This window comes from Caretta caretta, chromosome 1, assembly GCF_965140235.1.
Source record: "Caretta caretta isolate rCarCar2 chromosome 1, rCarCar1.hap1, whole genome shotgun sequence".
In the NCBI taxonomy this organism is placed as follows: Eukaryota; Metazoa; Chordata; order Testudines; family Cheloniidae; genus Caretta; species Caretta caretta.
Window position 1 is genome coordinate 219,890,610 of NC_134206.1, and position 13,356 is coordinate 219,903,965.

The 13,356-nt window shown below is 45.4% G+C and overlaps 1 protein-coding gene across 5 annotated transcripts in view; it reads left to right on the top strand.

Moving 5' to 3' along the window:
- TEAD4 (TEA domain transcription factor 4) overlaps window positions 1-13,356 on the top strand; it is a 78,266-nt gene that overhangs the window by 32,062 nt on the left and 32,848 nt on the right. For all 5 annotated transcript variants that reach the window (XM_075120737.1, XM_075120735.1, XM_075120742.1 and 2 more), the window contains one exon: window positions 13,223-13,287. In XM_075120737.1, coding sequence (XP_074976838.1) covers window positions 13,223-13,287 — 65 coding nt within the window. The remainder of the gene's footprint in view (window positions 1-13,222; window positions 13,288-13,356) is intronic.

Sequence of the window (13,356 nt, forward strand, 5' to 3'; positions counted from 1 at the left end):
GTTGAGCTATCTAATTGCTTAAATTAATGTGTCTAGCTATAGTTAGATATACTTTATCCTTTTGCTTAGCAAAAAGAAGCACCACATTGTATAATTATGTAATCATTGCAAATAAACGTTTTAATGGTTACCCAATAAGAATCAACATTTCTGTAGGAAAATAACTAAAAAGTGCAAATGTAAAACACTATTAACATGGATTAATTAAACTAAGGTTTCCTGTGTGCTGATTTAAATCATCATTAAAACAGGTGATTTAAACCACTTTGATTTAAATCAATCCACCCTGGATAGGGTGGGGAGTGGAGAACCAGAACTGGCTGGGCCAGGTAGATTTGGGACAAGAAACCAGGGGCAGTGAGGGAGGAGATTTAGCACTGGGTTGAGTTGCCCAGGATGGAGACTGGGACTGGGATGTGGAACCTAAGGAGTGGAGACTGGCTCGGTGAGGAGCTGGGGGTGTGGCGGGAAGGAAGACTAGGATGAGGGGATGGGGAAGACAGGGCTGGCATGGCGGGGAGGCTGGAGGGGATGTAAGAGAAGAGGTCAGGCTTGGGGAAATGAGGCAGTAAGGTCTGTGACCACGAGAGAACATTCCCCTCTAGAACTGGAATAGAACCCAGGATTCCTGAGTCTCAACATTCCTCTGCTATCAGCAAATAGCTGTGAAGTCCAATGGCAAAGTATATGTCTCATCCTTCTCTAGTGCTGTTCCACCTAGAGAATGTCAGCCTTCTACTGATAGCAGTCACTCCGCTCAGGCAAGTGGCAGAGGTCTGCGTGATGGATCTGTGCTCAGGCAGCCTTAATTCTGGCATTTCCTAACTTTTGTGTGCTTGATGTTGCACTCTTAATCATGTTCTTCTAATGTATTTGTGTGTGTCTGAAAGAAAGTAAATATTGGCCAGAGGCTGAAACAAAAAACAAACAAACAAAAAAAGTCCAAGTGAATATTTCTGATTACAAAGAGATGAGCAAATACTACTGTCTCTAGAGGAAAGCAGTATCAAAATGACTCAAGCAAAACCGAGTAATTAAAGCGATGTCTTACAAGCCAGGAGGTCCCTAGGGGAATCATGCAGTCCCTTTTCAGGACACACGTTGAGGATCTCAGAAGGTGAACCTAGATTCAGCATTCTTATCAGTCAAAGCCACAGTGGAAAGGGGACTTTAGCCAGGTGTTCTTTGGAAAATACAAAGTGGTGAGATAAGTAGGATCGTGTCATGTTGAACGATCAGGAGTCTGTCAGTGGGCAAAGAGCATATAGACATGATCCTCCGGAGCTAGGAGCTTTTGTAATTCCACACTGTCGTCAGGCTGTTCTGGGGAGGGGGAACGGCCTGTTGTATGAAAGAGGTCTTGATATTTATTTAATGTGTACTGAAGGATGCAGAACATTAACTTCACAAAACCTTAATGGCATATTTAAATAGCAACATATCTGTATGTTGTAACACAACCACATGGTAAGATAATATACCCTACCAACATTTCACCATCAACAGGGATATTTAAATTCTAATAAAGAAAGAAACCAATTAGTTAAAAAAGAGATAATGTAATAAATTATTATATAAAAGAGAGAGAGAGAGTGTGTGTGTGTGTATATATATATATATATATATAAAAGAGTGACAAAATCCTCTCTCCAATACAGTACTGAGAATCTCAGTGTGGTAAAACTACAACCATTTAGTAGTTCTAAGCAGTTGCTTGTTCGCTGCTCTGTAACAAGCTCTGTATTGTCTCTGTGTGGTGAGGATCTATGGAACGAAACCAGGAAGGCTCCGTGCAATTTGTGCTCAGACAGATGGTCTCCCAAGGCTGTTGGTCACTGGCAGAACTGGCTAAACCTCTGGGGCCCTCCTGCACCTGCTGCTGAAGGGTGTGCAGCTAGCAGCTGTTCCTTTTTAACTGTCACCTTGAACTTCTGACCTGTTTTCTGGGTAGTCCTCCAAATCCTCCCTTGCTGATTGCACACACTTGTCCATGATATGTCCTGCCTCCAGAAGGGGTAGGGGACTCTGATCTGGAAACTGATGATGATTGGTTGAAACTACTCTACCTGGAATGACTTTCTTGAGCATTCATCATTCATTCCCCTGCAGTTCAGATTATATCACAATCTCAATCAACATCCCTTCTCTTCTCAGGAGTCAGACTTGAGCCCTTAGATAGAAACACAGTGAAGGTGGCCTGCGCTTGATGAGAGCCTCCTACCAAATGGGAACGGTATCAGCTTGGTTAGTTATTAGTGTTCTTTACATAGCCCCATTGCTGTGCATGGCAATTTACAAAAAGAAAAATAAAGAACAAGCGAAGCATCGGCCCTGAAGACCTGGCAATCTAAAATCACAGCCAGCTGCAGCACAGTTAACAGAGAAAGGGCCGGATTGTGTCTACAGTTTCACTCCACTGACTTATTGCTCCTCATATCTCAGGGGAGAGTTTCTCCAAAGAGTGTTGTGTAGACATGATCATTTGTTGTTCACAGAACAGGTGGCTTTTCAGAAGCAATGCGAAGGAAGTGGATTGAGGTGGGACTGTACTAGTCAGGAGACTGATCTGAACGTAAAGTGCGGCTTGAAAGAAGGGGCAGGAAGCAAGAAGTAGGAGAAAAAGGTTGTAGGAGAGAAGCTTGGCTGGAGAGCAGGAGGAAATGAGGAGAGAATAAGATCATACTGTCATTTATGTACAGTACTTAGCACAATGAAGCCCTAACCCTTGATTGGGGCCTCTAGGGCTACTGTAGTACAGATAATACATTATCATAGAATCATAGACTAGCAGGGTTGGAAGGGACCTCAGGAGGTCATCTAGTCCAACCCCCTGCTCAAAGCAGGACCGATCCCCAACTAAATCATCCCAGCCAGGGCTTTGTCAAGCCTGACCTTAAAAACTTCTAAGGAAGGAGATTCCACCACCTCCCTAGGTAATGCATTCCAGTGTTTCACCACCTTCCTAGTGAAAAAGTTTTTCCTAATATCCAACCGAAACCTCCCCCACTGCAACTTGAGACCATTACTCCTCATTCTGTCATCTGCTATCACTGAGAACAGTCTAGATCCATCCTCTTTGGAACCCCCTTTCAGGTAGTTGAAAGCAGCTATCAAATCTCCCCTCATTCTTCTCTTCTGCAGACTAAACAATCCCAGTTCCCTCAGCCTCTCCTCATAAGTCATGTGTTCCAGTCCCCTAATCATTTTTGTTGCCCTCCACTGGATGTTTTCCAATTTTTCCCCCTCCTTGTAGTGTGAGGCCCAAAACTGGACACAGTACTCCAGATGAGGCCTCACCAATGTCGAATAGAGGGGAATGATCACGTCCCCCGATCTGCTGGCAATGCCCCTACTTATACATCCCCAAATGCCATCGGCCTTCTTAGCAACAAGGGCACACTGTTGACTCATATCCAGCTTCTTGTCCACTGTAACCCCTAGGTCCTTTTCTGCAGAACTCCTGCCAAGCCATTTGGTCCCTAGTCTGTAGCGGTGCATGGGACTCTTCCATCCTAAGTGCAGGACTCTGCACTTGTCCTTGTTGAACCTCATCAGATTTCTTTTGGCCCAATCCTCTAATTTGTCTAGGTCCCTCTGTATCCTATCCCTAGCCTCCAGCGTATCTACCTCTCCTCCCAGTTTAGTGTCATCTGCAAACTTGCTGAGGGTGCAATCCACACCATCGTCCAGATCATTAATGAAGATATTGAACAAAACCGGTCCCAGGACCGACCCTTGGGGCGCTCCGCTTGATACCGGCTGCCAACTAGACATGGAGCCATTGATCGCTACCCGTTGAGCCTGACAATCTAGCCAGCTTTCTATCCACCTTATCGTCCATTCATCCAGCCCATACTCCTTTAACTTACTGGCAAGAATACTGTGGGAGACTGTGCCAAAACCTTTGCTAAAGTCAAGGAACAACATGTCCACTGCTTTCCCCTCATCCACAGAGCCAGTTATCTCGTCATAGAAGGCAATTACATTAGTCAGGCATGACTTGCCCTTGGTGAATCCATGCTGACTGTTCCTGATCGCTTTCCTCTCCTCTAAATGCTTCAGAATTGATTCCTTGAAGACCTGCTCCATGATTTTTCCAGGAACTGAGGTGAGGCTGACTGGCCTGTAGTTCCCAGGATCCTCCTCCTTCCCTTTTTTAAAGATGGGCACTACATTTGCCTTTTCCCAGTTGTCCGGGACCTCCCCCAATCACTATGAGTTTTCAAAGATAATGGCCAATGGCTCTGCAATCACATCCGCCAACTCCTTTAGCACTCTGGGATGCAGTGCATCCGGCCCCATGGACTTGTGCTCGTCCAGCTTTTCTAAATAGTCCCGAACCACTTGTTTCTTCACAGAGGGCTGGTAACCTCCTCCCCATGCTGTGCTGCCCAGTGCAGCAGTCTGGGAGCTGACCTTGTTCGTGAAGACAGAGGCAAAAAAAGCATTGAGTACATTAGCTTTTTCCACATCCTCTGTCACCAGGTTGCCTCCCTCATTCAGTAAGGGGCCCACACTTTCCTTGACTTTCTTCTTGTTGCTAACATACCTGAAGAAACCCTTCTTGTTACTCTTAACATCTCTTGCTAGCTGCAATTCCAGGTGTGATTTGGCCTTCCTGATTTCAGTCCTGCATGCCCGAGCAATATTTTTATACTCTTCCCTTGTCATTTGTCCAATCTTCCACTTCTTGTAAGCTTCTTTTTTGTGTTTAAGATCAGCAAGGATTTCACTGTTAACCCAACCTGGTCACCTGCCATATTTACTATTCTTTCTACAAAGGTAGAAGGATAGGTAAGGATAATGATCTTACATTACAGATGTAGCATCTCCCAGCTAGAAAGAACGCATACATAATCTGAGATCCTTCTAGCTGAGAGATACTAACTAAATCCACTAACAGTTCCCACCCGGTTTGTCCCAGTGTGACTTCAGGAGATCTCAGAACAATCTTTGCGCTGCCCTGCAGTTTCAGAATGCTCTGGCTACAGATTTCCATGTGAGTTTGTTTGAGTGCTTTGTTGGGTGGATTTATCTTGCAGTACTATGGCCTGAGGTATAGGGGCAGTATGCAGCAGATATGGGCATCCCACTCATTTGCTGAAGATGAGATTGCACTTGGTGGGAAGGGTGGTGTAGAGCCATATTGCCTGGAGCTCCCCAGTGAATGGAGGAATAAGTAGACTTCTATAGTCCTTTAAAGAGTGCATCATGGTCCTGTGTGTAGGGGGTAGAGCAATGGTCCTGCCCCCAGTCCATCTTCCCTGTAATACATACTGTACCGTGGAGGAATAATTAGGGAGTAGTAGATGCAGTCCAGTTCTGCCTAGCCTTTAGGTGAGCTGTGCAAGCAGAGGAAGATCCTAACTCACTCCCCTCCCACTGTGCATCTCTGTGAGGGCTAGTCAGAGTCTAAACCTTAGGATCAGCTCAAAGCCAGCATCATGCACTGCCTGGGGTTAGTGAGAAACTCCTGCTATTTGCAGGTTATTCCAACCCTGTCCATTAGGGGGTTTCTTGCACCTTCCTCTGAAGCATCTGGTGCTGGCCACCATCTGAGACCAGTGGTCTGATCTAGTATGGCACTTCCGGGATTACTAGCAATGTGTCTCAGGTTGATGTGGAAGAAGGAGGGGAATAAATATAGACCTTTCTAAGAGTAGCCCTTTTACAGAGGCAAGTGTGGCCCATTGTATAGATCATTAGACTGAGACTTGGGAGACCTGAGTTCTATCTCCCACCCTATCGCTGACTTGTTCTGTGACCTCAGGCAAGTCACTTTAACCACCCTTAGCCTCAGTTTCCCAAATGGGGATAAGTTATACTTATCCTCCTTTGTAAAGCAGTTTGAGATCTGCAGATTAAAAGTGCCGTGTAAGTGCTAAGTATTCTTTCTGAAAAGATGTGTCAAAACCTCTCTCTAGTGAGATGGCCTTGGCCCAGTATAACTTGAATGTCCTGCCTCATGAATATCACCTACTCTTCTATGCCATTTCAGAGAAGTAAGGAGCACAGATCAGAGCCACAGACTTTGCACGAGCAAGAGATGAAAGCAAGTTTGTAGCGATAGTACTGAAGGTGCAGGTGGCACTGATCTCCCATTTGCCGAGTTACATACCCTACAGCAAAACCAGTGGGTCAGAGAATTTTTAAAGAAGTACCTGAGCAGCTTGCTGTGTTGATTGTTGGCTTCAAAACATTATTGGTAGGATTGAATGAACATAGGGACTCAGTTCTTCTCTTATCCCAGGAGTGGTGAGCCCTTCCTGAGGAGGGTTAGAGCTCATTAGAGCCATGCAAGGGAGCAACCCAGGAGTGAATGATCACAAAGATGGAATTCTGTTCTCAGAGCCGAATATAAAATTCCTGGTGGTCCAGTACATGTGTTTATGCCAAAGGGGCTTATCCCCAATTAGTTAGTGCTGTGCTGGTGGCATTCTTTGATGCCCTGCAGGGATCAGAGTGAGGTTTCTGGGATTGATTTGGCCAGGGGCCAAGTATTTACAGTAAGGCCCAATAAAATGCAATGTGTTTTTCTATGGTGTGTCTCATACATAATGATCCCAGGATGGTGATCATAATGGTGATTTAATTAATAAGCAAGGACAATGTGCTTGTTACTGTAGGTGGCACAAAATAAAAACAGTCTTTTCCTCTGCAGAGCTCAATTTAATAGCAGTATACCACGTAGTTTTCTTGACTTGCACATACAAGTAGTTTGTGTGTACAGTAGTGCAGTAAGTTGTATCCTAGGTGACTGGGATTTCCTTGAATTAAATCATTAAGACTTGAGATTGGTGTATAGAACCATCATATATATTGAATACCTCTGCACTTCATAGTTCTCCGCATAGTACTGACTAAATTCCTAGATGATGTCCCACTATGTATTGGGCTCAGTGTGAAACCATGTGTGGATTCCAACTTCTCTTTGATTGTTCCACGGCTTTGTTACAGGGGGGATCCCCCTGGGACACCACAAATGCCTGCATAGCATGGAGTAGGCCATGGAGGATATTGGGGAACTAAAGCCAAATTTCAGGGTTGACGATTGAGGCTGGGAAAAGTGGGATGCTAAAGCAGTGGTGTTTATTTCTTTTATCGGCGAGAGGAGGAGGAGACACGGGCCAGGGAGGAGAAATAGTTCCTGAGATGAAACTCGGGGAAAGCTGAGGAACCAGTTTGGCATAAAGAGACAAGGAAACTTTGCCACATCACGGTAAGGGCATCATGTGGGAAGGATCTAACAGCATAGAGAAGGGGTTGGTGAAGAGAAAGAGTGGAGCCCAAACTAAGAAGTAATGGCAATGGGAGGGGAGATAACGTGAGGGACCTTGGAGACTAGGAAGCAGATTTTGTGCTAGATGCTGAAATGAGCAGCAAAGACCTCTGAGGACAGGAGTGCTATGTTCCTGCTTTTGGGTGGGGGAAGGAGCCAAGGAGGTACATTTTGAACAGTCAAGTTTGCATGCAGGGCTGGGGGAAACCGTGGAGGAAGGAACTACTCTAGCCAAGACAGTAGACTTAGGGATGAATAAGTGCTTTAGCAGAAGAGCTGCCACAGACACAATCTTGACAGAGACCGAAGTTGGAAGGGATGGGTAGATTTATGGAACTGGGGTGTGTAGAAAGCAAAGTGGCAATCTGGGGTTCGGTCAGAGTAATGAACCCTACTGTACAATGGCAGCTCTGAGCAACTATAAAGCTGTCCCCCACTTGTGGTTGGAAGAGAGACTACAGGGCTGTCTATGTATAGGTAGGTTTCAGAGTAGCAGCCGTGTTAGTCTGTATTCGCAAAAAGAAAAGGAGGACTAGTGGCACCTTAGAGACTAACCAATTTATTTGAGCATAAGTTTTCGTGAGCTACAGCTCACTTCATCGGATGCATCGATGAAGTGAGCTGTAGCTCACAAAAGCTTATGCTCAAATAAATTGGTTAGTCTCTAAGATGCCACTAGTCCTCCTTTTCTTTTTATGTATATGTAGCCAAGTCATGTGGTGCCTGAGGGCCAAGGCATGTACAGTAAAGGAAACACCAAGCTGTACTGAGGTGAGGACATACAGTAGCTATGTAATTAAGTTTCACCTCCTCCTAAGGGAGTGTCTGGCTGTGAATTTAGCACTGAAGGGAGGAACAATACAGATTTTTGTGAAGTCTGAAAGAAGCTGGATGTGTGTGAATTTTGACCTCATTAATTTAGTGTTTAGAGACTCAGACTCTGCTGGAGAAAAGCCAATTAGGAGACCTGAGGGTGTGACTACACTGCAATTAGACATCTGCGACTGGCCCATACCAGCTGATGAGGGGCTTGTACAGCTCAGGCTAAGGGGCTGTTTAATTGCGATGTAAACATTGAGGCTCAGGCTGCAGCCCAAGCTCTGGGACCCTCCCACCACGCAGGGTGCTAGAGCCCAGACTCCCGCTGGAGCCCAAACGTCTACACTGCAGTTAAACAGTCCAGTAGCTGGAGCCCTGTGCACCCGAGTCAGCTGGCATGGGCCAGCCTCGGGTGTCTAATTGCAGTGTAGACGTGCCCTGAGCGTGGGGGAATGTTAGAGCTGAATCAAGGCAGAGGTATCTGTAACAGGGTTTTGGTAGGAGTGGGACATGTCTGTGGTGGAATTTTCACTGAGGCTGAGGGTGCTCTTAGTGAGGACATCAGTGCTGTGCGTGTTGAGCTGATGGAAGTTCTGTAAAAAGTAGGAGCTAGTGGGGTGAAATAGGCAGAAAGGCTGACTCAGGGAAGGGGTTAGAGAGCCATCTGTATAGGAAAGTGATATGCAAGGTTAAATTCGGAATGGGGGAAGGCCAGTGGGGAATAGCTAGAGGAGAAGAGAGATGAGGCCAAGGGCTAAAACTTTAGTGGAGAAGTTCCAACCAGACAAAGGGGAGTTATGGGGTGAAAACAGAAAAGCAAGGATGCACTGGATCATGGTGGGTAATATCAAGCAATCAGGAGGGCGGGAGCCAGGGCCAGAGGAGAGAGCAAGACCACTGACTATTCAGAAAGGGCAGTTTCAGTGGTCTGGAAGGAGAAGAAGCTGGACTGGAAGCAGTAAAGGAGACTGTGCTGGGAGATAAGAGGAGGAGAAGACTTTTCCCAGGACTTTGGTAGGAAATGGAAGGTGGGACAGTAGCCAATGAGCGGGAGAGAGCCTAAGGATGATGGCAGTGAACTTAGTATCAGGGAAGATATCAGCGAGTGGTTAATTGTTGCAGTGATCTTGCTGGGGAGGAAGGACTATGCGGTAGATAGACAAGGTGAGTTGGTCTAGGATTGGCATATGAGGCACTGTTTTTAAAAAGATGATGCCCAAGAAGGCATCTACTATAACGGGAAGGAAAGAGGAAAGGAATGAGTGGGATGAAAAAAGAGGAAGGCAGGGAAGCAGACCTGAGGCAGTAGCTTTGACAGTGATGATTTAGCTTCCCCATGTTTGAATTTTATCTAGGCCATGGCCCGACAGAGCCTGGGACTAACTCAGTATTTAGTTTTGTTTCGCGCTTATAGCGCATTGAAAGGCGCAGGTGTTGTACTGCATGTCTGTAACTTCCTAGTGGCTTGATTTATTTGTGGCAGTCAGTTTCCAGTGTGTGCAATTCTTGGAGGAGATGTTTTTGTGTTTTGTAATCAACAGTTAAGTAAATAAATATGAAGTCCAGAAAACTGTGACATCCCATTAGCCATTCATTAAAATTATACCACCAGATTGAAAAGATGGGGCAGATAATTTCCCTACGTCTGATTTACTTAAACCCTTTTGGGATACTGCTAGGTCATCACTGTCAGAGATCGCTTACCCATGCTGCTCATCAAAGTAAGTCCCAATGCAAATATTCTTTTCTTGCCTTTGGAATGGACCAGATTGCACCAAGTAGCAGGTATTTTTACCATTTCACAGTAGTGACTATCTGCAGAGACCACTGTTCACTCCTACCCAGTACAGAATAGACTCTCTGGTCCCCCATTTTCTCCTTTCTGTGAGCACGTGCTCTCTGATACACAGGATTTATCCCGGGCTAGTGGAGAAAATTTCTATGAGAGTGCCTTGTACAAGCAATATTTTGTCACTGGAAGACAGCAAAGAATAGCTGAGAAATTGGATTGGGACATATTTCTCATGGCTTAGGGGCCTCCTTTGACTTCTTCTGCAATGATGACTTCTTCATCTGTGAAATGAGCACAGTTAGGAATGGGGAATTACAGATGCTTTGTGCTTCTCTTAGGAAAACCTTGGTGGAATTTACTGAATCCAAGTAGCTGCAATCTGGAGTGAGATGGGAGGAGAGACAGATCTAATGCTGCTACAGGGATAGAGGTCTAATACAAAAGCAGAAGGCAAACCTGCTTCAGATGCACAGGGCTGTAAAGAGAACAACAAGCAGAGCAAGAACCTGAGAGAGACTCTTTCTTGCACTCTCTGTTTTTTCATCCCATGCCTCCAAGGGGAAGGCTTCAGGGAGGATAAAGGGCTTTCTGGCAGTGGGCTGCAGTTGGTATGTTGGCTAGAGCTTCATGAAATCCAATGCGCAGTTCAGACAGAGGAGACACAACTGTTGGTAGGTTCCCGTGACTGTGGCAGGCCTCAACGGGAGTTATTCTAAGAACACAACATGCGATCAGATTACTGAGCTCTAAAAAATGAGCCATCTGACAGTGTGTGACAGCTCCCTGCCCATTCCAGCCAAGTGAAGACAGGGCATGAGGCTTTGAATATCCTGCAGCCAGGTTTGTGATGGAAACAAACCGCCCTTCCTAGACAGTGAACCCACAAACTTCTAGAAATCCCTCACATGCGCACCTCTGGCTTTTAACAGGGGAAACAACAAATCTTTAGAATTGGCTTCTCCTGGGGTTATGACCTTGTGTTCTTTTAATATGTTCCCATTAGGGATGTTCTCAGGTTTAGCACCCTCCATAATTCTGTCTGTCCCTAGGTTGCTAATATCTTTGCAGGGTTACCTGCATTTGCTGCTGGAGCCTTTAGCAAGTAATGCACCCTGCTGCCTTTCTGTCTCCTGGCTTCAGGAAGAGGAAGGTGCAATGAGGTAATGAGAGATGAGAAATGGAAAGCAAAGCATGGAAGCTGGAAAAGAGGGTGACTGTGATTGGATACAAAAGAACTAAATCCTGCACCTGCGACTTGACTGACTGTAATGGAATTGCATAGGGTCTACATCAGTGCAGAGTTTGCCCTGGTTTGTCAGTGGTGGTCTCGGTGATATCTGTGAGGGGATTGGGCTCACTTTATGTAACCCACGGACTTGAATGGAGTCACACCATAGATACATTTGCCCCATAAAGTTTATTTTCGCTAGTCTGTGATTGTCTGAAATTCTACTTGTAAAATTCTCACTGGGTCAGTTCTCCCTTCCTCTCTCTTTCACACCCCATTCCTCCTCCTCTGCAGCCCACCCCCTCTGTGGACATACACATTCCCTCACACTTCATTAGAGACAAACAGGTTCTGGGGAGCTCACTTTGTTCTGTCTAGCTTCCATTGTTCACCATTGTCAGATTGTCTTTCTCCAGCTCTGGGCCACGCCAGCATTCTGGAAGTAGCACCCCCTGCCCTGGCATTGCTCGGTAAATGCCAGTCTGCGAGGCTACCGGCCTGAGTCAGCCAGATGGAGGCTTTGAAAAGCCATAAATATTATTCTTGGCACTAGAGAAAGGTCGGTTATCAGGCTGATGTTGACCTCTCACTAGCAATTGGTCTCAGCTTCGCAGAAATGGCTATGCTGGTTGAAAAACAGCCAGGTGGTAGGTAGTCTGACAGCATCTGCTCCCATCTAACCCTCTCCTGGGCCTGTCACTGCACTAGCTGGCACTGTGAGAATCGGAGAAGTCAGCAGCACTATACTGGGCATCAAATAATTCCATCTTTGTGCGTAGCAGAGCAGGGAAAACTGGAAAATCCATGTGGCTAAGAGCCTGCTCCTGCTCCCAGTGAGAACAAGGGGAGCCTCTCTAACAATATGAGCAGCGAACGGATTGAGACTTAGGTGGACAGAGTGCTGGAGACAGCCATGTCTGTGCTTCGTTACATTTCATGAACATAACGTAAACCATCCTGTGGCTGCAGCTCTCTCTGTCAACATCAACTAAAAGTGACATGGAAGAGACACCAAAAAAGGTGTTTGTGCCCTTTGTTGTGGCTTTAGAATTTATAAAGTTTGGATTTTTAAATTTTATTATTAAAAAAAAATTCTTCATGTTTTTACTTTAGAAATGTCAAGATTAAGTGTGGTCCTCCCATGGTTCTGCTGGAGGTCTCCTTGAAGGACTCAGGGACCTAGAGTGAGAGCTTTCTCAACCCTTCATGGAAGGGCCCGGGTATTGAATTTCTGAGAGAGAGAGAGCTTTTCTCCAAATTGAAAAGGAGGACTTGTGGCACCTTAGAGACTAACCAATTTATTTGAGCATGAGCTTTCATGAGCTACAGCTCACTTCATCGGATGCGTACCGTGGAAACTGCAGCAGACTTTATATACACACTTGTTTTATGATCTCTCTGTGTGTATATAAAGTCTGCTGCAGTTTCCACGGTATGCATCCGATGAAGTGAGCTGTAGCTCACGAAAGCTCATGCTCAAATAAATTGGTTAGTCTCTAAGGTGCCACAAGTACTCCTTTTCTTTTTGTGAATACAGACTAACACGGCTGTTACTCTTTCTCCAAATTGTTTATCCACATGTTTGAGTTAAGCAGGTGTTTAAAAAAACCCAAACCAAATAACCCCTTTCTCCAGAGAGCTTTAAACCACCCAAATAAAATATCTCTTCCCCTCTCAATGATCATTGTTTTGATATTTGTGATGTTCTAATCCCACTTTTCCAAGCATTCATGCAGCCTTCCATGGAAAACAAGGCAGACAGGACCTGAATTTTTAAGGTTCAATAAAAAAAAGAGCAAGAAGAAAACCCCTCAGAACTTTATTGGTCACAACCAGCCATTAAAAGGACACAAACCTGGAACTTTTAGAGATCATTGTAAATTGCACACAGGCAATATGGGGAATAGAATTTTCAGTCCAGACTTCTTCTCTTTTAACACTGGCCTCTGCAACATGAACTAAATGAGAACATTCCTGACCTAGGGGTTAGCATTAGGGCTTATCGCCTCCCTGCAGGCCGCTATAGATAGAAACGTCCAGGCTACATCTTCTTGCTGAGATCATGTCTCTCTAAACTTTGGTTTGAATTATTTCCTTGTTCCAGGCCGAAATGAGCTGATTGCCCGCTATATTAAACTGAGAACAGGGAAAACGCGCACAAGGAAACAGGTAGGTGTGAAGTTGACTGTGTGACACTGGCTGCTCTGTTTGCGTCCCGAGGGATGGAGAGGGCTTGTG